The 25,425-nt window shown below is 32.7% G+C and overlaps 1 protein-coding gene and 1 long non-coding RNA gene across 3 annotated transcripts; one reads left to right on the top strand and one right to left on the bottom strand.

Annotated features, from left to right (window-relative positions):
* The first annotated feature begins 9,783 nt into the window (after nucleotides 1-9,783).
* LOC111294876 (uncharacterized) lies at nucleotides 9,784-22,908 on the top strand. Of its 2 annotated transcripts, XM_022888217.2 has the most exons (12): nucleotides 9,901-10,095; nucleotides 10,585-10,674; nucleotides 11,121-11,257; nucleotides 12,630-12,830; nucleotides 13,043-13,165; nucleotides 13,379-13,416; nucleotides 13,493-13,622; nucleotides 14,325-18,794; nucleotides 20,376-20,531; nucleotides 20,725-20,826; nucleotides 20,909-21,051; nucleotides 22,264-22,908. In XM_022888217.2, the coding sequence occupies exons 3-12, from the start codon at nucleotides 11,180-11,182 to the stop codon at nucleotides 22,541-22,543; spliced, it is 5,721 nt and encodes a 1,906-aa protein (XP_022743952.2). In that variant the 5' UTR covers nucleotides 9,901-10,095; nucleotides 10,585-10,674; nucleotides 11,121-11,179; the 3' UTR covers nucleotides 22,544-22,908. The 2 variants fall into 2 exon arrangements, with proteins under 2 accessions (XP_089614435.1, XP_022743952.2); XM_089758309.1 differs by lacking the exon at nucleotides 10,585-10,674 and having other exon boundaries at nucleotides 9,784-10,095.
* Nucleotides 22,496-24,968, bottom strand: LOC111299815 (uncharacterized). Its single transcript, XR_016340889.1, has 4 exons — nucleotides 24,614-24,968; nucleotides 24,056-24,174; nucleotides 23,677-23,844; nucleotides 22,496-22,633 (listed from the first exon to the last, which is right to left on the bottom strand). It is a non-coding gene; the product is annotated as an uncharacterized LOC111299815 (long non-coding RNA).
* Between the last annotated feature and the right edge of the window lie 457 nt (nucleotides 24,969-25,425).

Here is a 25,425-nt window from a genome sequence, read left to right as displayed (position 1 = left end):
CTACAGTTTAGATCAGATCATCTTTATTCGTTGACTTGTGGATTATTCCTAATCATTTTCATTTTGCTAGCTTACGGTTCAGTTTCAATCATTTTTATTCTTAACTTACAGCTCAGTTCTGGTTATCTTTATTCTTTGACTTACGATTCAATTTCGGTTATTTTATTATTTGACTCATGGTTCAATCATTGTTATTTTCATTTTTTGACTTATGACTTAGTCCCAATCATCTTTATTTTCTGACTTAGAGCTCAATTTTGATCATCATTATTCTTTAACTTGCGGCTCAATTTCAGTCATCTTTATTCTTTGATGTGTAGTTCAATCCTGATTATTTTTATTTCTCAACTTACGGTTTAGTCCTAGTCATTTTCATTTCTTAACTTATGGTTCAATCATGAACATCTTTATTCTTGACTCGTGGTTCAATTTTGGTCATTTTTATTTTCAGACTCATAGTTCAATTTCGATCTTTCTATTTTTCAACCTACGTCAATTTATATCATCTCCAACATATCATGTTTTTTATAAAAAAATTGAAAGAATTCTTGAGTTGGCTCTGAATAAAATTATTGTCTTTGTCTTTGCCCTATTCTTAATTCTTGGTAATGTGCAAAGAAAAATAGCTATAAACATCGAATTTTGTTTGAATTTTTTAAATAAACCAAATTGGGTTTCGATTTTAAATTTACTGGTTTTATTAAGTTCATGGGTCGAAACCCAATTTTTTCTAGGCTTGGGACAACTATTTTATTTTTACTTTTATTTTATTATATAATTATATACAATAATATTAATTAATTAATTAATTATTAAACATAAAAAATAATAAATAAATAAAATAAACAAAAAAAGAGGTCAGTGGCAGTGGGTGTCGTGCATGGCACCATTACCACTTATTCCCCTGAACCTTTTTGGCACTCTCTTGGCTACCAAACCCACCTAAGCCCTTAACTACCCTGCATCGTACTATACCTTGCCCGACACCTACCTCTTGACTTAATCTCACTTGCTATCATCACTTGGTAAGGGGAGTTGCAGTTGGAGCTCTATAAATAGAGTTTCATAAACACCAAACAAAAAAAAGGAGACTTGCCCAAAAGATTACCAAAAAAACAAAAAAAAAGCAAAAAAAATCATTGCTAGAAAAGACTAAACAAAAAAGAAAGGAAATCTTACAAAAAAAAACCACCAGAAAACTTTGCAAAAAAAAAAAAACGTAAAAAGCTAAAAAAAACCCTTTTAAAATAACAAAAAAAAAGTTCTACCGAAAATACAAAGAACCATAAAAAAATCTACCAAAAACCAATAAAATCCCACTACCATTAAAAAAAAAAAGAAAAGAAGAAACCAACACAAAAAAAATTATCGCAATCCCTTGAAAAAAAAGAAACCCAGTGCCGACTTAAAAAAAAATCAATAAAAATTTTTTTTTGGAATCGAAGAGTTTCAAGTTGGATCTAGGCGATTTATGGTGTTTTTGGGTGAAAAAAGGTTGAAATGGGAAAGAGAAAGGCGAGAGGATTGTTTTTGGTGTTTTTTGGGTTTTTGATCTACCGACTTCTGGAGATCAACCGATCCCTCTAGGTTTTGTTTGAGAGAAAAAAAAGTTTTTTTTTTTTTTAAGAAAGACGAGGAAATGAGTTGAAAAAAAATTGATATATATATATATATATATAGGCAAAGGGGTCCAAAACGATGTCGTTTTGGAATTCTAAAATCCGCGTGTGGACCAGCGACCTAACTTGAGGTTCACGTGCTCGACTCACTGACTTGACTTCCTCCCATGTTGATTGGTCCAATTGAACCGATCTTAAATTGCTAGATGTTAACCAGATCATTGACTGGTTTGGTTCAAGTTTTTTTAAAAATTTTTTGATTTAATTTTTTAATATTATTTTTATCCTTTTGTGTTGTTTTATCATTATTTATGCACGTTTAAACATTTAAACTTACTAGAATAAATTTTTTTTAATAATAATAATAATGAAAACAAAATGAATAAATAAAAAAATAAATAATGAGTAATAAAGTTAAAGTTTTTGATAATTTTGTAAAAATTTTAAAACAAGCCTTGTTAAATAATATAAAATAAAAAATAAAATAACTTAATAATAATAACAAAAATAAAAATGAAAATGATTTCAAAAATTTTGTTTTTTTTTTTTAATTTGAAAAAATAAAGAAGAATAATAACCAAAAAATATAATTAAAAAATAAAAAAAGTATAAAAAAGTGATAATGAAAATAGAATAATAAAAAAGAATTTTTTCTTACCTAGATGATGGAGGAAATAAAAATCGTCTTTTAAAAAATAACAATAATAAATAATTCAACCTATATGTTGGAAAATTATTAAATCATAAAAACAAATAAGTAATAATAATAAATTTTTATAAAAGAAGAAATATATGAAAATTTTTAATAAATTTTCATGAAATCATAAAAACCAAACTTGTTTCGAAAGTCTGCCTAAATGTTATGGATTTTTAGAAGTGTTCATGTTCTTTTAAAAACCCTGCAAACCTTAAACCTCTAAACTTTAAACCTTCAAAACCAAAAATCCTAAATTTTCAAACCTTAAAACCCTTTAAACCTTCGGAACCCTAACCCTCGAAACTTTAAACCCTTGAAATTCTAAAATTTTTAAACTAAAAAACTCTAAACCCTAAACTCTCAAAAACCTAAAACCTTTCAAACCTTAAACCTTCGAAACCCTTAAAGCCATCGAAACCTTAAAACCCTTAAAACCTTAAGATTTTTAAACCCTAAACCTCAAAACCTTAAATCCTTTAAACCTTAAACCCCTTCAAACACTAAAACCTCTAAACCTTAAACTTTAAAACCTTAAAACTCAAAACCCTAAACCCCAAAACTTTAAACCTTAAAACCAAATACCTTTAAAATCCTAAAATTTCAAAACCTTAAAATTTAAAAACCCTAAAATTCAGAATCCCAAACCCTAAAATTTGAAACTTAAAAATCATTCAAACCTTAAAATCTTAAAATCTCAAAAACCCAAACCTTAAAACCTCGAAATCTTAAAAATCCATCAAGGTCCTAAATATAACCTAAACCCTAAAATCAATACACAACCCTAAATCATCACCAAACCTTAAAGCCCTGACCTAAACCCATACTAAAAACTATTCTAAAATTTCAAGGATATGTTTAAAAATCTCACGTGAAATAATTTGTTCCTAAATGTCACCTAAAACATGGCATATTTAGGAAATTTTATTTCACTAAATTATTGGCACGAATCCTTAATTCACAATAATATCATATTTAAACAAATAAAAAAATAAAAAAATAGATCTTAAACATAAATAGTTGTATTTAAACTCTGCCTAGAGGTGGGTGAGTATGAGTAGTCTTATTATGTTTAAGAATCCGATTTCAAAATAGCATCTCATCATCAGGAATATCATCCATTGACATATATGCATTTGTTTATTATTACTTGCATTCATTTTGCATATTTATGCCTTTTACTATTGTTTCTTGGTTAATTATAACTTCATCAGTTTCTTTGCATAAAATGTTTTTATGAATTATTTTCCAAAAAATAGACTTTTAAAATAAAATAAAAATAACATATTGATAGAAATAATTTTTGATACTTTATCTAAATATTGAAGAGTCTCTAATAATTATCTTCTATAAAGAATATTATCTTTATTTTTAAAGAATATCGTAGTGAATCTTAGTCAAAAGAGTCATTTTAAAGTTCTATCTAAACGTTGGAGAACTTTAAGGTAATTCTTTAATTTAAATATTTCTACAAAACAAAAACTTTCAATAAAATTAATTTTCTTCAAAAAAATAAAAAGAATTATTATTTAAATTTCAAATCAAAACCATTTCGTCAAATACAAAAAATAATATATGATTAATTGATACCAATTATGGGCGTGGTGGGGTGTCAATCTTTCCCCACATGTAACAGACTTTTAAACCAATTTGATTTTTTTTTGTATATCAAAATTTATCTTTTTAATAAATCTTAAACTTTTTTTTATAATTTTATTAAAAAAATAAATCTTTGGATGACCAATTACACCTTAAAAAAGATTAGTTGTGATTTTTTTTTTATTTTTCTTGATTTTTGAAAACCTTTTTCGTCTAACTGTCCCAAACCATTATGGCATATAGTAAAAATTTTCAGTTTCACCATCAAATTTTTTGCAATTATTGATTTTAGATTTCTACAAAATCACTTCAAACAATTTTCAAAGAACTGTAATTTTGGATTCAGGAAAGTAAGGTGGAGCAAAAAACCAAAACAGTGTATAAGAAAATGCCAAGATTGCAAAATTCCAAACAGCATGGCAACAACTAAAAAAAATTTAAAATGTCACAAAATCAGCAAATCTAATATTATGCCTTGCGCACCAAGGCTAATCGTCAACCGTCCAACAAAGACAGCACTTTACACGTTCCTTTTTCATTTTCTTGTCCTTGTCTAAAAACATTCAAAGCCGCCATGAAATAGTCAGCAAAAAGAAGAAATATTTATGCTAGTAGTCAGCTCCTGATTTTGTGCTTGCTTGATTCCCAAGCTGATACAAACCGCTATAAATTACTTGCCCTCTCAATCTCATCATTTGCATAAATCTGAGCCTCTAGGCCATGGCAACTCCTGGATACGAACTTGCTGAAGTTTACGTGATGCGGAAGCTCCATAAAGATCAAATGAAGAGAAAGGAAGAAGATAAGAGCAAAGACAGATTTGCAGTGAAAAAATCTAGTGGTTGTTTTTCATCACTGTTCAAGAAGATACATCCGAATCATGCATCAACATTGGAGAATGGGAGAAAAGAAGTAGAGAGTTGTGACCAGAAAAAAGGTTAACTGGAATTATCATACTGTAACATCAATCGGAGGATTCCTTTGAACTTGCAATTAGCCTTGTATTAATCGTATGACTATGTTTATTATGTTTCGCCTGCAGTCAGGTTGGGGTGATCGATCTTGCCGGATCATGCTTGAACTTGTATATATAGCAAGCAGCCTTTGTATAGTTAAAATGGGTTGTTTATATTTATCCGCCCCCCAAAAAAGGAAATTAAAAATAAAATGGTTTGTTTGCTTTCTTTAATAATTTCTTCATCTTTATTTGCAATGTTTATGTCAAAGTATTGGTTTCTTATATTCACTTGATCAATTGCAAAGAAACAATATGGATTTGAATTATTTCATTATTCAGTGCACTTTTAAGGGTGCAATTGGACTTAGAAGCAACCCCAGTGAAACTGCGTTTAACGAAAAAAAAATTTTCTATAGACATTAGCATGTATTTGAATGCTATTAATTTTATTAATTTTTACTTATTTCTAATAAAATTATTATTTGATATTAAAATAATTTAATAATTTTTAATAATTTATTAATTTTAATATTAAATAATTTAAAATTTTTATTATATATAATTTTTAATTTAATATCCTTAATAATAATTTTTTATTATAATTTAATTCATTATTATTATTGCATTTACATCTGAAATCTTTTCTCACCATTAATTTTAATTTTATTATCACATTAATTAATTTTACTTCTATCATTATTTTTAATCAAACCAAAATTAATTTTATCTAGACACAAAAACGTGAAACAAAAAATTTCTGAAGGCGTGACCATCCGAAGAAAATGCATGATCCACATTTATAGTCAGCTGCAACTAAATCAATCGAAAAAATCACTCAAATAAAGATTCATTTAAATGGATGATAAATTAAAAATAACAATAAAAATTATTATAATTATAATTAAAAAAAATTAACAAAAATTTTTACCAAATAAATCTCACCATAATTAATATTTAAATTTAACTTTTAGTGATTAAAACTTTAAGGAATACCTGCCTTGCCTAGAGGTGTAGTACATCTAAACTCTCACTAAATCTAAACTCCAAGGAAAGTGCAAAACAAAACCAAGCATGCCACATCATTGCTGACGCACGCCAACTTCAGTTAGTTTTTACTTCTTACAGTTTTCTGTAACACATTCGCTGACATCACTCCCGCAAAAAAAGGTAAACGAAAATGGAATCCAACACGTTCTCAGAATCGACACCACACAAAAGAATTCAACAATTTCAGCCCTATCGAGTCCTTAGCCACCAAGTCACGGCAGCAGCCTATAAATTTCCCAAGCTCCTCAGAAAACTTCTTTCCAATCCCAATTGTGCTCTCAATTCTCAAGGACAAGCCTAGCAGAATACATCATCAACTGAATCCTTGGTTCCATAAACAAGTTTTTATCAGTTTAGCAATGGCAACGGCTGGAGTCGGTTTAGCAGGAGTTGGTCTAGCAGAGGCTTACTTGATGCGATCTTTACATAAGGAGAAATGAAGAAAATGAAGAAGGAACAGGCTAAGAGTGATGATAAGGTTTTTGATGAAAAGAAAATCCCTGCTGGTTGTTTCTTCTGGGTATCTAACAAAACCCTTTCTGCCAAGGTTTCTTCTGCTGATTCTTCAGAAAAACCCATTTAAACACCATATGGAATGACAAAACTTGTCTTAAGTACCATGTTGTTGTTCTTTTAATCACGGGCTTGGTCCTTAGATACTTGTTATTATTATTATTTTTTTGGTTCTTGAAACTTTTAGTTTGATATCATGGCCAAAAAGAAAACCTTTTAGCTTGATAAAGTAGGCAGATTGGGCAAAGCATGGCATTTGTGTGGTGAGAAACTGATGATTATGTACCCTTATGATTCTTATTTGTACCAAAAAAAGGAAACAAAACAAAAGCTAGATACTTCAAAATTTTGTTTATGTATATAAATTCAGCATCAATGTATAGTTTATATATACTATTAACAATATAGGTGTGCATATTTTTAATATTTATTTATTTATTTTCATAGTACTAATTTTTTATTTTAATGAAACGCAGTTACATTTTAATTGTTTATGAGTTATGAGAATCAAAATGGGCCCACAGTTAAGTTTGGGCCTCTTTGTGTTGGGCTTAAGAGTAACATTATGAATTCTTGTTTTAACAATGAAGTTACAGTAAAAAATAATAAAAAAAATTACAAAATTGAGATTAAAATTCAGTTTTATTAAATGTTATCATTTAATAATAATTTCATAAAGAAATTAAATTTCAGATTCAATATCATTGCAATTTACGAACAATCAAGTCTTTTCATAAAAAAAATAAAATAAAAGTAGATAGTCTAACTAATCATCTGTTCATCTCACATTTAATCATGTCAAAGATTGATAATTTTTAGTTTATGAAAAAATGACAATTAGAAATAGATCTCCACTTTAACCACCAAATATTGTCTTTTTTTACCTCTTTTTTTTTTTTTACTAATTAAGGTCAAGGAGATTATTAATATGATAACGAAGTTAATATAGAATCATGATCTAATAATAAATACCATTGTTTCTAATGTAAGATCTGTTCATGTGAAGTTGGCTTGACCTAAACCCATAACATGAAAAAAAAGTAATACTACAACTATCAAATCACATGCTAATCCATAAAAAATGGGGCTATCACGTGCTTCTTGGTGTATCACGTGCAATGACCACGTGATGATGAAGTGTCTATAACGTGATAAAGTGGGTCAACAGCTTTAGCTTGGGTGTATGACAAAATATCATGAAAACTCTTGACTTGGATTTCAAAAAAAGAAGAGACTTAAACCATAGCAAAGGCAAGTGCATAAGGTCCATTGAGGCCACTGAACATGACCCCACGATGACAAATTTCCATGCCAGAATTCATGCACTCCTTGCTCTCCTGGACCAACCTAATCATGCATCCAAACCCAATGCTTCATCTCTACACATTTCTATGGCTGCTACTTTTATTGTTGGCTATCTCTACAACCACTTCACTTTGTTTGGAACCATATAGTAGACCATTGTCAATAAAATCATGCTATAGGTTTGAGCTATTAACAAATGATAGTCTCACCATATTCTCTTCTAGCTCATATTAAATCTAAAATTCTTAGAAGCATTAGAGAAACAAAAGCATTAAATTTGATCCTATTCAATTTGATGAAATTAAAATGCAGATAATGACAAAATTAGATAAAATTTAATATTATAATAATAAGATTAAAATTAATATTAAAATATTTATTCGGATATAAACACAACCATAATAATAAAATTATTTATGATAGTTAACTGTCCCATTAAGATAATTGACTGTCATAAATTTTTTTTATTTTTTATTTTTATACTAAAACAATCAAATGTCTTAAAATCTAATAATTTATTGAACTATTCTCTGTCCAATCAGATATAGAAGAGGCTTTGGAGTCACCTGCATCATGAGATGTTATAGTGTAATTAACCCCCTAAAAAGTGACTTGAATTTCAACGCACCCTTGATACGACAAAATCCAAATTAACCTTATATTTTAGAATAAAAAATCAAAACAAAAAAAAAAAACATGAAATTGAATTACTTTGTTGAGCTTTGGTAGAGCATGTGAAGCAATACAAGGAAATTATAGTACTAAATAAAACTTTATCAGGCTGTTTAAAAAATCCTTCAATTTTTGTTTTGCAAGCCAAGTTAATATAAAGTCAAGTTATGTTTCAATCACAAATTGAAAGTTCCAATCACTAGGAATAAAAAAAAAAAAAAGAAATAAAACATTATTAGGTATGAAAAAGCAAAATTTCCAAAGTAAGCATTGAAAAAAAAGATTAAAATTTCTAACCGTTTTGAGTAAGTCATTGTGGTCCAAAGAAATATTGATCCCCCAAACAACCATCAAATTCAATTAAATTGTAAATGCTCCAGCTATATCTGAAGTGGAAATCAGTCCAATAATCATTGCTGAGTCGATTAAATTTTTAAATATCCGAAAACTCCAAACAAAGCTTAAGCTAAATCTGTAATAAAAAAAAAAAAAAAACAAAAGAGGAGGATTTTTCAGTAAAATCAAAAGACTCAAAGCCCACAAAAGTATATTCATAACTGCTTTTTCTTTAAAAAAAAAATTAAGAAGGGTCTAATTCATTTCAAGATCAAAGAATTTATATTAGGTTTATAAATTATTAAAAAAATTATTAATAACAAAAATCAAATTTAAATTTGAAGTATTTTATTTTTATCAGTTCAATTAACGTCTTTGATGTTTATAATTGCCTTTTAAATTATAATAAATCTTTTTAATTTTATTAATTTACTAATTATGTGCACATTTATTACACACGGGAAAATAATTATTTAAAAGTAAAAAATATCAAACTAATTTTAAAATATTTAAATTTAATTAATACTTTTAAAAAATAATAAAAAATAAATATAATACAATAATAAAATATAAATATAATATAAAAAAACGTAAATAACGACTTAAAATTTTAATAATAATTATATATAAATTTATTAAAATTTAAAAAAAATATTTTATATTTTTATATTTATATTAATTATGATATATAATTTTTATATAAAATATTATATAAATATATAAATTTTAATATTTTATATGAAACGAATATATAAATTATCAGATCTAAAAAAAACTTAAATACCTTTAAAATTTTATATATTTTATATTATTTTTCTAATCTTTTGATAATTTTATAAACTCAAGACTTTTAAATGTAGTATAAATTATAATTAGTATAACAATTGACGACTTCAATCTTTGGCGGGATATGTCTTTTCTACTAATATAAATCAAATCCCATGCTTTGAAACCTGGAAGCTGATGTTTTACCTGCAAACAAACCTCCATTTTACCTTATTGATTCTCTTCTTAATCTCTTTCTTTGCCTTTGTTTGTTTGTTTTTTCTTAAATCGAAGCAAAACCCCAACATTTTCCCTTTACTTACGCCAACTAAAACACGCTCTGCCAAAAATCCCACCCGACAATAAGTTTTCAACTCACAAAACACCCGCACAACAAACATTAAAAAAGAAAACCCAACAGTTCAAAACTATAAAAAAAACAGCGTTTTTCTTCTGTCTCTCTCGAAACTTGCTTTTTTTTTTTTTTTCCTACCCTTGTTCGCTTTGTTTTCGTCTGAAAAACACCTTCCTTGTCAAGATTCCTCTACTCTTTCTTTCGGCTTAAGCACCTGCAGATCCGCTACTGAGTACCTACCCTCATTGCTCATCTGCATTATTTTATTGTGTATTTGTTATTCTTTTCTTTGAGTGGTTAAATGGACTAAAAATGCCAACTTTTTACATGGATTGTTTTTCTTTGCATTTATTAACGTTTTCTCAATTGGGTCAGTTTTGGTTTCTGTTTTTCCATTGATAAATCTGGGTTTTTTTTTGTTTTGTTTTTTCTTTTGATGTTTTCTTAAAAGAAAAAAAAAGAGGAAAAACTAGAGTGGTGATGTTTTGAAGCTTTGTTATATGTGCTATTCCTTTCCCTACATTTGGCTGTGGCATTTGTTTTTGGATTCTTTTACTCTATTCCTTTTTCCTTTTTGCGTCAGTCTTTTTGAAGGGGATTTTTCGCTTCTTTGTTTCTTCTAAGTGTGTGAAGTGGCATTTTCTCTTCTTTGCTTTTTTGTCTTTTTTTGAGGTTAAAAAAATTTGAAATTCACTGTTTTTTTTTTTTTTTAATTAAAAAGGGTTTGGATCCGAGAATTTTCGAGTCAGCATTTTGAAGTTTGTTTCTGGGGTTTCACATTTTGGGAAAGTTTTGCCTTTCTTTGAGCAAGGTATGTTCTGGAATTAGCGATTTTCTGTGTCTCTAATCTGGCTTTTAGTTCAAATATTCTCTTTATACTATCTTCTATTTGGATCTTCTATTGGTTTCTGAAGTAATGATGAAGTCAAACTCACTAGACCAGGTCATTGAACTAAGCATAGTTTAAGGTTTTGATTTTTTAGTTGTTAACTTGGAATTGCGTTTAATTTGGATTCCTGTTAACTCAACATAAACCTTGATGTAAATTGATGTTATGTGCATTTGGGGGTTTATAAAAACTCTGTTGTTTGCTCTTATATTTTGCTGTGAAGTACAACACTTAGTCATGGGATCTCAATGCTTCCAGTAGGCTTTGGATTTCTAGCGTGTTATACTTGCAATTGAACTAGTTTTAACTGGTCTCAGCTGTCTAAGTGAAATGATATAGTCCTTTTTGGGTTGTTTTGTTATAAGCAGGGACAGTTTAATCAGAGGGAGATTGTTATGTCATACAGCTGGTGATTGATTTGCTGGTAATGTCGAGGATAGCTAAGTGGAAGATCGAGAAGACGAAAATAAAAGTTGTATTCAGGTTACAATTCCATGCTACGCATGTAAGTTGCATTTTGTAATTTTCAAATTTTGTGGCACATGTTTTTTCTATTTGAAGTTAATCCCTTATTGTTCTCCTCAGACATAAGATTAAATTAGAGGTTGATGAATTGGTATATTAGAATTGATTTAACAACAAATGTGTACCAAATTGAACAATGTGGCTTATTAAGGTGAATCGCGAAATCTGATGACAATGCATTGAATGTATAACTTCAGTTCTCTTATATGAATGTTCTAAGATGCTCTCAACTCACATAGATTGTGATTTTATCTACTATGTTACTTCTATCATTTGACTACATTTTCATGTAAATTGCTTGCATTTGATAGGAAATATGTATTTTAAAAGCAAAATATTGCTGTTGAGTCTTTGGCTAGTGTTTGCCGTTAAAGAGTCTTGGGTCAACCTTGTTAACCCTTCAAAAATATTTTCCATTTCCCAAGGAAAAAATAGGAACGAAAGTTTATAAAATGGTTGTAGATTGTTCAATATCCGGGAGTTTTAGAAGGTCAACTGCTTGAGAGATTAATTTTTATGCAGTAGCCATGAATTTAGTCTTTTCCAGAACCTGTTCCTTGACTGCAGATTTAGTTTATAATATAACCACCTATGGATTCAGTACCATCATTGCTATAAGAGAGTGATATCAGTCCTCTTGCTTCTGCAATTGACACGTGATCATCTTGAGTCCTGCATTTGGGCCATTGTGTATTAAAAAATTATAAAGATTTTAAGAAGGTATAAGACCTACAGTGGTATATATGATATCATCCATGTAATGAGAGAAAAAAAAGCAAGAAATTTATTGTAACATCCATCCATAAGATGGAAATTAGAATTTAATGCTTTAATTGGTAATAATGTCAATGCTTTAAGTTAATGCTTCTTTTAGCTTTGATGATTCATGTTAACCATCCATAATGCCTGGAGAAGAATTAGAAGGTTTAATGTTAGTCCACTAGACTTCAATCCTAAACTACTTGAATCAACCAAGTGAGTACTTTTCATCCATCATATCCGGTCTGTGCTTAAATCTTATGTTTCTTGTTAATTTGTAAGCTTTGTGTTGTATGCCATTTTTTCGGCATTTAGTTATTCATATCAACCACAATATAGGGAGAAGAATATGATGGTTTGACTTTTGTCAACTACACTTCAGTCCTAAACTGGTTGAACCGTGTAAATGAATCTTTTCCTCCATTATATCTGGTCTGTGCTAACAGCACTCTGAAGTTCCTACTATATGTATTGCTAATCTAGTATTTGATCATTTGTCCAATTTTCATCGCTGGAAAACATATGCTGATGCATCATTCATCTTGATTGCTGCAATGACTGCATCCTATGTATACTTTTTTTGAACAATTCAGATTTCACAAAGTGGATGGGATAAACTGTATATATCCTTCATTCCTGCCGATTCTGGAAAAGCAACTGCAAAGACAACCAAAGCAAATGTGAGAAATGGAACTTGCAAATGGGCTGATCCAATCTATGAGACTACGAGGCTTCTCCAAGACATTAAAACTAAACAATTTGATGAAAAACTCTATAAGCTTGTTGTGGCAATGGTTAGATCCTAATCCTTACACTGCAGTTGCAAAACTTGAGGACACACATGCACTCTTAATATGATCTAAATGTGAATTGCAAATTCCCGTGATCTATATACAGTTTATTCCACACCCGTAGTTGTGGTCAGAAGTCAGAGAAGATTTTTCTTACCACCTTCTTGTTTTATCTGAGTTTAACTATGCTTTTCTCTTAATCTGATTGGCATCAGGGTTCTGCACGATCCAGCTTTCTTGGTGAGGCTACCATCAACCTTGCTGATTATGCTGATGCATCAAAGCCTTCTGTTGTTCCATTACCACTTCATGGCTGTGATTCTGGAGCTATATTACATGTGAGGACTTTTGATTTTCTCAGACCATTCTGGGGGATTTTTTTATTGCTTGTTGGATTTCTTGGGTCATACATGTAGTTAGAGGCTAAAATGTTTTTGTGTAGCTTCCGCTGAAAAGTGTGGAACTCTTCCTACTTGCTGAAGTTTCTTGTCTGCTACTGGAGATTTGTATTTTTTATGTCTAAATAATCTTTCATTTGTATTCAATGACAGGTTACTGTACAACTGCTAACCTCTAAAACTGGTTTCAGGTATTTATTGAAAACATGTAAACTTCTTGCTTCAGCTGATTTCAAACTGCTTATCTGTAATCATGCTTGGTCTCAGGGAGTTTGAACAGCAACGAGAACTTAGAGAGAGGGGATTGCAGGTGGGGCCACATCAAAATGGTCCTGATCAGTTGTCTTCTGGAAAAGTGTCAGTTTCTGAGGTGATCGCCAACAGTTGTATGGATAAGGTTCAGTCCTTTGTTTCTTTTGGATTCCTAGATATTACTATATGTGTTGTATTGTAGTTAAGGTTGTTTGCTTTTGTTTCATACTTATTGAGCTCTTTACACATATACTTACAGATACACGCTCTTTGATGGAGATGCTCAATTAGTTATAATTCTTTTCTTTCGCTTACAGTTCTTCATTTATTGAAGAATTGAGATTGCAACATATATTCTTCCTGAAAAAAGTTAGTGATTTTAAAGTCTATGGGATCACTTATTGAATAGAAGCGTGGGCGTCTATTCCCTGTTTGAATTTAGAAGAATATTAAAATCACAGAAATAATGATTCTATAGAGCTTGTTGTTATTAAGAATGCCATCAATATTTGCATGGATTTTATGGCTTTGCTGTAGAAACCATGGAAGAAGTGTGGCTTATGAGCCAATGTGAAGATGTTACTGAAAAGTCAAGAGGGTTAGATGAGTCGAAGATGAGTAAAATTCATATTATAAAGCTCCTTAGAAGTTGCATGCTATATACCAATATACTGCAAGTACTTTCAATGTATCTTTTAAATAAAATTTTCACACGTGTTCAGGTTTTTCTACATTTTAGGCTCTCTAGTTGTTCCAAGCTTTTTTATGAATGTGCAGCACTTGCGTTCCTATTGTCTTCTAAAATAGGGGATAATCTAATCTTTGTCACCTTTTCTTCTGTATATAGGTCAATTCAAGGATTAGATTTAAAGAAAAATCTAAAGAACACCCTTTGCTTGAAGAAGATATTGACTTGAATAAAGACTTTGGAGACACAGCCGTTGGGTTTGATGGCTCTTCAAATACCTCAGAAAGTTTATATGCAGAGAAGCATGATACGCCCAGCACTCATGAAATTGACAGCCTAAAGAGTACAGCCTCCGGTGATTTGGCAGGACTTAGTCGCAGCCCTCAGCGAGAGAATGGGGATCCCTCTGATCATCGGTTTTTGACACATGGGACTAATGATTGGGTTCAGGGCTGGAGTTCAGACTATTCTGGGGATAATGACTTAACTGTTGCTTATGAAGAGAATAGTAGACTCAGAGGATGCTTGGAAGTGGCGGAGTCATCTATTCAGGAACTTAAGATGGAAGTATGCTTGTTACAAAATCATGCTAGTCAAATAGGTGTTGAAACAGAGAAGTTTGCTGGGCAACTTGTTGCTGAGATTACTTCAGGAGAAAGGTTGGTGAAGGAGGTTTGTGCTTTAAAATCGGAGTGTTCAAAGTTGAAGGATGAGCTTGAGCGGATGACAAGTTCTAAATTATGCCCTCCATTGACCAGCAAAGAGGCTATTAAAAAAGACCAGGATCACTTATTTCACGACTTTGAGGTGATATGGTCAAAGGGGCTTTTAGTTCTGGAGGATAAGATAAGGGAACTTCAAAGCAAGACATACCATGAAAGAGACCATAGATTCCTTCATGCAGACTTGGAGGTATTGCTTGGCATTCTGCAAGATCTCAAACAAGGGACTCAAACAGAAATATCTATTCTCAGATCAGTACCAGTTGACAGATGCAGCATGGAGGGTACCAAAGAAACGAGTTTAACTAATGGTGAGCCTTTTACGCCAGAAACTAGTTTTGATGCAGAGCTTTATCAACCAGAACTAGGCATGGTTCCATGTGTTAGTGTGCCTGGTCTTATGTCACATGAACCTGATTCTGTGGGCGCTACTAATGCAATGCAAGGCAAAATTGTTGAACTTCTGAGAGAGTTGGATGAATCAAAAGCTGAGCGGGAAAGCCTTGCAAAGAAAATGGACCAGATGGAGTGCTACTATGAAGCTCTTGTTCAGGAGCTTGAGGAAAACCAAAGGCAGATGCTGGGAGAATTTCAGAGTCTCAGAAATGAGCATTCTACTTGCTTGTATAAGGTGCAATCCACTAAAGCTGAGATGGAGACTATGCGCCAAGATATGAATGAACAGATCTTGAGATTTGCTGAAGAAAAACAAGATCTGGAATCTCTTAGCAAGGAACTGGAAAGAAGGGCTATTATTGCAGAAGCAGCACTCAAAAGGGCATGCCTTAATTATTCAATTGCAGTGGGTCAGTTACAAAAGGATCTTGAGCTGCTATCTTCCCAGGTTGTGTCTGTGTTTGAGACCAATGAGAATCTCATCAGGCAAGCTTTTGTAGATTCTTCACAACCGAACTCCCAAGGATACTCGGAGATGGTGCAGAGTCATGGACTAGATTCAGAAGAATTTCAACACACCAAGTCCTTGCGATGTCAAAATCAGTATGTAGGGGTGAAGAAACAGCTGTTGGGTGGAGATATTCTTTTAGAGGACTTGAAAAGATACCTTCATTTACAGGAAAGCCTTTATCGGAAGGTTGAAGAAGAAGTTTGTGAAATGCATTACCAAAATGTTTATTTGGATGTGTTTTCAAAGACTCTACAAGAAACTTTGCTTGAAGCAAGCACTGATGTCAAACCTATGAAAGAAAGAACAGATGAACTTACACGGCAATTGGAACTTTCAGTTGAGTCCAAGGAGTTATTGATGCAAAGGCTGCAAACAGCTATGGATGATGTTCATTCCCTTAATGAGTACAAGGCTACTTGCATTGCCAAGTATAATGACATGGCTCTGCAAAAACAAACTATGGAAGCTAGTGTAGAAAATGTCATCCATGAAAATCATCTTCTCTCTGAGAAGATAACTGAATTGGAGTGCCATTTGCTGGAATACAGAAATTACAAGAGCAAGTATGATGCCTGTGTCATGGAGAAAACAGAGTTAGCTAATTTATTGAAGGAGGAAACCTTGGAAAATGGTAATCTTCAAAACAACAACTCATCTTTGCAGGAAGAGTTGAGAATGATCAAAACTGAGTTTGATGAATTGGTTATTGTGAAGAAAAATCTGCAGTATACTGTTGACTTTCTGCGAAACAGATTGCTGAACTTATTGTCATCCTATGGCAAAAGTTTTGACCAATTGTCCCTCTCAAGTGACTTGGTTGGTCAGGATATTGAGTTCAAGGACTTGACATCTATCATGGTGCAGTTAGAAGAGGTCCAAAATAATGCACATGAAGAATTTCTTCATCTCTTAATGGAAAAGAAAGATCTGATGGGTGAACGAGATAAGGCTCAGGTGTCTTTAAGTGTGGTGGAATCAGCCATGATGGAAATGAAACAGAAGTTTGAATGTGATATACGATCCATGGTTGATAAAATAGATTTATCCAATGTAGTGGTTCAAAAGCTTCAGTTAGAAATTGAAGCTGTTGCTCAAAAGCTCAAGGTTAGCTCTGAAGTTGAAGAAACCTATGCACAGCAGCAGAGAGATCTTTTATCTGATATTGAGCATTTTGAAGCTGAGCTGCAACATCTTACTTCTAAGAACAGGGAGATTGCTGAAGAACTCTTGGTGTTAGAGTCTGTCAATGAAGAACTTGGAAGTTATAAGTTGACTGTGGCTGAACTTATGGAAGAAAACAAAGCTTTGACGCAATCTTTACGGGATAAATCTGATGAGTCATCCAAGCTTGCTTTGGAGCTTAATGGTTTGAAAGACAGTTTGCATTCTTTGCATGATGAGCTGCAAGCTGAAAGAAGCTCCAAAAATAAATTAGAGAGTTTGGTTACAGATCTTACTTCCCAAATGATTGAGAAGCACCATCAGTTGTTACAGTTTGATCAGCAGAAATCTGAACTGATCCATCTCAAGCAAATGTTATCAGATCTAGAATCAGAGCAATCTAGAGTTTGCAGTCTTTTACAGCAGTCTGAGGAGTGCCTCAACAATGCTCGCAAAGAAACTTCCACTATTACTCTTCTGGAATCTCAGTTGTCTGAAATGCATGAACTTTCAATAGCTGCAGATGTTAGCCTCATTTTCTTAAGAACTCAGTTTGAAACCTGGACCACTGACCTTGTTTGTCAACTTTCCATCTCTGAAAGGCACCTTGTGGAGCTTCAAAAGAAGCATCTTGATGTTGAGAGCATACTCAATGGTTGTCTTGCTCGTGAAGCGCACTGCATTGAAGAAAATGGAAGATTATCAGCAAGTCTTGACTCCCTAAAATCCGAGTTAGAAGCTTCCATGGCTGAAAACAAGGTACTTCTCAATAAAAATAGCTCTGTAATAGCTGAGCTTCAGGACTACAAAAGTAGGATTGAAAAACTTGAGTTTGGTTCCTGTGAGGATAAGAATCAGCTTACTCTTGAAGTTGAAAGGCTGAAGCAGTTGCTAGCCAGTGCCCGAGAAGAGATTGATAACCTGCTGATGTTGAAGGAAGAACTGGAACTCAGTGTCTTAGTACTCAAAGCTAAATTGGGTGAACAGAGCACTCAGATAAACTTACTGGAAGGGCATAATGATGAAGTGCTTCTGCTGCAGAATCAGTGTAATGAGCTTTCTCAAAGGCTTTCTGAACAGATTTTGAAGACTGAAGAGTTCAAAAACTTGACCATTCATTTGAAGGAGCTCAAAGATAAGGCTGACGCAGAGGCCACCCAGGCCCGGGAGAAGAGGGAATCTGAAGCACCACCAACTGCTATGCAAGAGTCCTTAAGAATTGCGTTTATCAAAGAACAGTATGAAACACGGCTACAAGAACTGAAGTACCAGTTGGCTGTCTCCAAAAAGCATAGTGAGGAAATGCTATGGAAATTACAAGATGCCATTGATGACATTGAGAATAGAAAGAAATCTGAATCTTCTCATTTAAAGAGAAATGAAGAGCTGGGAGCAAGGATCTTGGAATTGGAGGCCGAGTTACAGTCGTTGATATTGGACAAGCGTGAAAAAATGAGGGCTTATGACCTGATGAAGACTGAACTGGATTGCTCAATGATAAGCCTTGAATGCTGTAAGGAAGAAAAACAGAAACTTGAAGCTTCTTTGCAAGAATGCAATGAGGAAAAATCTAAAATTTCAGTTGAACTTAGCATAGTGAAAGAATTGCTCGAGACGTCCACATCAACCATGAAATTTCAGAAGGAAAGAAATGACAAACTGAAAGATGGTAGCATCTCTGATGAGCTGGTTGTCAATAATGCTCCAACTAGGGATGCAGATCTTAAATATTTGGACCAAGATACTTCAGCAAACTCCAAAGAAGCAGAACATTCATGCTTAGTTCCCATTGATGAAGGTGACTGTGCAAGTGCACTAATGAATTTGCAACCTGAGCAGGTAACTTTTAACATTTTGTTTGGAATATCTTCTCTCACTAATTGATTCAATAAGTAATTCACTGTTTTTGAATGAATTATAATACAAAATTTTTTATCTAGCGGATGATTCTTTTGTTTCTGTTTTGTTCCATATATTTGTTTTGTGTTATCTTAGATTTAATGATATAATGTTAGAGAATTTAGTATGTTGATCATCAACTTAAGTGCTAAGTGTGCTTATCTTTCTCTATAGGAAAGAACTAAAAATGCATTTCATCCTAAGAATAAATATTGAAAGACAATTGCATTATATTTTACTTAGATGCTATCTATTCTGTCTGACTATTTACATAATTGTATGATGTATTCAGTGATTTTTCTCCTATTTTACATAATCCTCTGTTTTGTGCGTCATTAAGTTGTTTCACTTCCCTTTGCTAATGCTTGATATCCTTATGCTTTTGATTGAGACTGCTGTGAGGATTTTTTTTTTGGATAATTTATCATGATGGTCAAAGAGTTGTGTGGAATCGCATCGAAGGTAAAGAGGAAAAAGACAAGGAAATGCGTAAATATATGCACGGGCCATTGGTTTTGAAGGAACAACAATATTCGTTTCTTTCAAATAGAATATGAATGAATGCATTCTAAATATGTTTACCTACAAATTAGTTTCCTTAGTGATTTGACTTTGTTAGAGGGTCCATGCAATTGCTGAGTTTTTATTGTAGATGGAAACGCAAAATATTAGATAAATTTATTACATATTACTACTCTTTTCTGAAGTGCTTTAGAACTGTGCAAGTAGTAAATTGGTCTTACGATTTCAATTTTTTCTTTTAAAATATATAACTCTGTAAGTGATATTGCAACTTGTGAATGGGTCTTACATTCCTTTATCCTACATTCCTTTCACTTGGATACTAAAGGGTGAATTTGGGGGGAAATTGTGATGCATAGTGTGAGTTATCTAGGAGAGCATGCTTTGGTCAGCACAAACTAATTTGTACAAAACTACTTTCCTCTTTCCTATTTATCATGCCTTAGAGTGGGAGGAAAAACCTTGCTCCTTTTAAGTAAGTCCTGTAAATATGATAAAAACGTACTGGTGCTAGGCTTCACTTAATGTCCGTCAAAATCAGCGCTTAACCTTCCATTCACGTTCCTTTAGCTTCATGGTAAGAAATTTTCCAAACATTAACTTAGAGAATTTTAGATCAAAATAAAACAGGTATATAAGCTCTGACATAAACTAACTTTAAATATCAGTTTTTGTCTTAATGCTATCTCCCTGGTAATCTAGTTTCTAGCCGGCTGCTTGGCATCTGCAAATTAAGTGTTAATCTTAAGGTCTGCCTTTCAGTTCTTTTGATAAGCTATCTTGCATGTTTGTGCTGGACTGCTAAGTGATTAATTGATGCTAACTGGTAAAAAAAAAAAAATCAAATTTATTCTATTTCCTTAAGCAAGAATCTTGGATGAAGATTTCTTTGAAAAAAATGTTAATCTACTTCCATTTATCCTTCCTCTGATATGTGCAATCATTCTATTTACATAATGAAATTTCTTTGTAATGATAATTTGCTTAATTGTTTATCAGGATCTTCTTGTATCTAATGATGGAAATGGAGTTCAAAGTCCTGCACTTGCCAGCCAAGAGAACTTGCTGAATGGTGATGCAAAACATCTGGCTTTAATCAATGATAGTTTTAAAGCCCAAAGTTTAAGATCTAGCATGGACCACCTAAATAGTGAGGTATATATATGTGTAAGCCTGTAAGGTGCAAGTTAGTGAGAATCTGACCAGAATTTAATTGCAATTCCTTCTTATATTGTTGAGCATGAGGAAATTTTATGTAATTTTCTGTCATCAGTTAACTTCGTTACAGTTGTAGCATAAAATTTCCTCAGGAATGGTGATTAATATACTTCTTTTTATGTGCTTGTAGCTGGAAAGGATGAAAAATGAGAATCTGCTTCTTTCAGAAGATGGTCATCATTTCGACCCCAAATTTCCAGGTTTACAGCAAGAATTGATGCAGTTACATAAGGTGAATCATTATGGATCTCTTACTTCCATAACGTTTTGATGAAAGCCCTTCAACCAGGCTCTCAATGTTTGCCCTTGCACAGGTGAATGAAGAGTTGGGAAGCATATTCCCTTTGTTTAATGAATATTCAGAAAGTGGAAATGCATTAGAAAGGGTACTTGCATTGGAACTTGAGCTTGCCGAGGCATTACAAACTAAGAAGAAATCAAGCATCCTTTTTCAGAGGTATGCTATGACCTAGAAAAGAACTCTAGTCTGCTTTTCTGATTCCTTTTCAAACTTAACTGACAAAACCTTTTGATTAAGTCTCTCATTACTTGTGAGAAGCTTGTGCTTAAGGGAAGCAATTTGCTTCGGCCTAAGGGCCTTGAATAGCTTAGGCCTTGAAGGTCACTTCAAGGAATTTGCTGTGTCTTACATGTTTAAAGTTCTAAGTCTACTGCATATTAAATCACTAGAGTGTTGCATTAATGTTTGAGTTTTACAGATACAAGTGGACATTCATGTTTGACTCGAGCATCTCTTTGTCAACCTAGTTTCCAACTAAGAGAACTGGCTCATATGAAAATAATTTGTTACATAACTCTATTATGATCTACATCTTCCCTGTCTGGGTTCAATTTATAAGGGGATTAGCAGCTGTTATATCTTTGTTGCTGTCTGCAACCATTGTGAGCTAACTATAAGTTAATTTTTCCCCTCCACCTTGTCTGCATTCATATTCTCATGTGTGTCTTTTATTTCTATGCTGAAATTGTTGGCTGTCACACACACTAATCAGTAAGTTACTACGAATTAACAGAGAGGATGGATCTACCTTTCGCAATTTCTGGTGTGGCATTCTGGAAAACACGTGTGTGTACATTGTGTGACTCATTTTTTGTTAACAGATTCTTGCTTTGGCCAAGTTTTATTTGGCTGCAAAGATGACTGAAATGACCTGTTTGGTGGCACTTTATCTCGTGTACCAGTAATTTGGGTGCAGCAATCAAACCTATTACTGGTCCCCAGTTATTTCTTTAATACCATTCACAGGATGCATCTTCATAGACATTTAATTTGCTTGTTCTTTCCCTTCCAAAAAAATTTTGAAAACAATTTGCAGTCATGTCTAATGTCTCCAATGAGCTAAAAGAAAACATTGACCGGGAAAGATTTCGTAGGCTGTATATCTTCTCATACCTAGAATCCCCGCAAAATTATCAACCCTCTTTCACTACTGTTCATACCTATTAGTTGTGCTTTCCTCTGGACTTTCCCTTTGCTGCTTTGATTTCTTGTTGAACCTCATTGACTTTTGAGCCGAAAATCCAAATTTCATTATGCATTGCTGTTTCAAAATAGGGACATTAGGACAAGGGTCGTTTAAACTCTAGCTGAACAAATGAAACACAAATGAAACACGGGAATTTGACATAATATTCTCTTGTGGTTCAGCTGTTTCTTGAAACAGCACAATGATGAGGAAGCAGTGTTCAAAAGTTTCAGGGACATCAATGAGCTAATCAAAGACATGTTGGAGATAAAGGGAAGATATGGAGCTGTAGAGACTGAACTGAAAGAGATGCATGAGCGATACTCTCAGCTAAGCCTTCAATTTGCGGAGGTTGAAGGAGAGAGACAGAAACTCATGATGATTCTCAAGAATATTCGAGCATCCAGGAAAGGCCAAAACTTGATTCGCTCCTCATCAGCCTCACTTGGGGACCATTCCTGAGCCACAAGAACAAGCTTGGCACTGGATATTCTGTTTGCCATGTCCCAGAAATGACCCCTTCAAAAGGTTAAGTTAATGCCTGCTCCTTCCCTGTCATTAAGTTATCAAATTTCTTGTGGATTCAAAGGCTATTGATCTATTGAAAGATACAAGCTTTTCAAGCATGGTACACAATATCAAAGAGCAAAGCAGCTTTATTTTATGTAAATAAATATATATTTCCCAGTCTTTGTCACCGGTTCACTAGTATCATAAGACATAGATAGATGTATCAACACTTCGACCTTTTTCCCCTGGTCCTAGTGATGTAATTCTTCTTTTGTACAGTGAATTAAATTCTTTGCCCTTTCTTTCACAAGCAACAATGGGAATGCAAGTTTTTTCAGTAAAGCTAACCACATCTTTTTAAAAATTCTTTTTATGTTTCTTCTGCCACCGGAATTGATAACATGCCTAAAACATGTAATGTTGAAGAATTGCAATCGCCACAAATATAACAGGAACGCATTGAAAATGAAGGAAATGGCATCGGTAGAATAAGCATCAGCAGATCTCATTAGACAGCTGCTTTTCTTAGGAGAATCATTCTGTTGTTTCTCTGTTGGATAAAATGTCAGGAGTTCATTAGTACTTAACTAGGGTTATGGCATGCTGATAGACAAGAGTTAGTACATGAAACAAAGTTCATAATGTAAATATAGTATACTAAACAACATATACTTAAACCCCACTTTTCCAGACGAGTTAAATAGGTATAGCATGCTGATAAACAGCAGCAAGGACGCAGCTTCAATGAAAGAAAAATGACAGAAGAGGAAAACAGGCATGGATCTTATGAAAATGAACTAAGAACCCTCTTTTTTTTCATCGATATGGAAAACTTGATGGAACACTTTGGCGAGCTGGGGAGAAGGAATAGGCTTCATAAGTAACTTTTACACTTGATAGAATCAGAAAAGATCATGTGCTACAGAACACAAATGGGGAAGAGAAAAAAATGTTATAGCAGAGTTATTATTATTGCTCCCACAGTCTAAAGAAATTTTGATGGTTAAAAATGCATAATGTGCCTTAGCCATCAAATCCCTTACATATGTAAAGAATCAAATGCATATGTTGTGGATTAGTATTACCATTGTTATTTGACAAAGGAAGACGCAGGACGACATGCATTGTAGTTACACCTCCTGGAAGTTCACCAACCTGGAATCTGCACTCTGCAAGTGCCCTGCAGTTTTCAAGTATCTTTCCAGCATGAATTAGCTTCACATCTTGTATCGACTTTGGGCAATTTTTTATGTCTGGGAAACAGAGAAGAGTATTCCATACGCAAATAGAAGCCAATTATATACCAAAAAGGCACAATGTTATATCAACAAAAAGGCACGGTATGGGAGGATTAAAAGCAAAATGCTACCTCAATGTACTAAAAAACTTTGCTTGTATTCATTATGGAGAAGCAAAATTGAAGGATAGTTAATGGGAAGAGACATAATAAGTCGAAATCAGTACCTTGCTCATACAAGTAACTGAACTTTGTCTGGACATCTCAATTCGTGTGCCTTTCAGGCATGTGTCAAAGAGTACAAAAGGTTAAACAAAAACACAACTCAAAGCCCATTTTTTGTCACCTAAGAAGAAAAGTAGCTATAGTTAAATTATGCAAATTGGAAAAGAGTAGAACCAATGACTCTTCACAAACTCAACTAATTTGCAAGCATAAAGAAAAAGAGAAAAAGAAAAAGAAAAAAGCAGCAACTTCACTCCTGATACAGATATTTTTTATTTTGAAACGATAAAAAATAACAAAGACAAAGACAACCACAGTCTTAGATCTATTGATGGAGTATTGGACTCTTAGTTTCAGTGGTTAGGAATCAAATACTCGCAGCCTTAACTTAAAAAAAACAAAGGCAAAGACAAAAACACTTTACACACAAGATACAGTAATGAGAAAATTCATGATGCATACAATTAAACAGGTAAAAATGAAAAAAGTTGAGTGACCTTTAGGCCACTGAACAGGTATTTTCTCCTTAGAAGCCACAGTTGTAGCTGGACTATACTTGCCTGGACCAATGTCAGCTCCATCTGCAAGCCTGAATTTCAGCTCCACTAAGTCTTCTCCAGCCATAGATTGAAATCTCTCACCAATAATTCACCTTAAACTCTCATGGTAATCTCTAAAAAATATCAGCTTTTTTCTCTATCAGATTGATATAAACTGTTCACTATAAATCCTCCTTTTTTTTTTTTTTCTGCGCAGAAGATGTTTAACAAAGAACAGAACGTTCGCTTTTTGTAAAGGAAAACCAACATTACAGAAGAAACTATCAACAACCCGGATTTTTTTTTCTTTTGCAAAATTCACTGAAAAATTAATCACTTGAAAATTGAGGAGACTTCTAACTCCAAGAAAAAAAAAGCAATATTTTTAGTTGTTTGACATCAACCTAAGATCTGGGACTGATCAGAAATGTAGGATCAACAGGCCAGAGAATGAAGAGAGAGAGATAGAGAGAAACCTTTGCAACTTGATGTGGAAAGAGAAGAATGAAACCACCCAAATAGGAACTTTTCAAGTGGGATTTTTACCTGAGTCTAGTAAAAATCTAACGATATAGAAAGTCACACTTTTACATAATCACCAGTAAATAGCCCACTCAAATGAAAATAAATGTAATCTATCTGAAAGGGATGACATGTTGTTACTAAGCAGTTCTAACTTTTAACTAAATTTCATTATTTTGACTTAGTTATTGAATTTTTTTTTTAATTATAATTCGATTTTGTATGACATGAAACTTTGTGGAATATAAACAAAGTCAATTTCATGTAACATGTTCAACACAAGCAAAACTCATACTTCTTGAAGGGAACTT

The sequence above is a fragment of the Durio zibethinus genome, chromosome 3 (assembly GCF_047325235.1).
Source record: "Durio zibethinus cultivar Kanyao isolate XHJ-2024 chromosome 3, ASM4732523v1, whole genome shotgun sequence".
Classification (NCBI taxonomy): domain Eukaryota; kingdom Viridiplantae; phylum Streptophyta; class Magnoliopsida; order Malvales; family Malvaceae; genus Durio; species Durio zibethinus.
The sequence above is the reverse complement of the archived record's forward strand: the minus strand, read 5'-3'. Positions and strand labels throughout refer to the sequence as shown.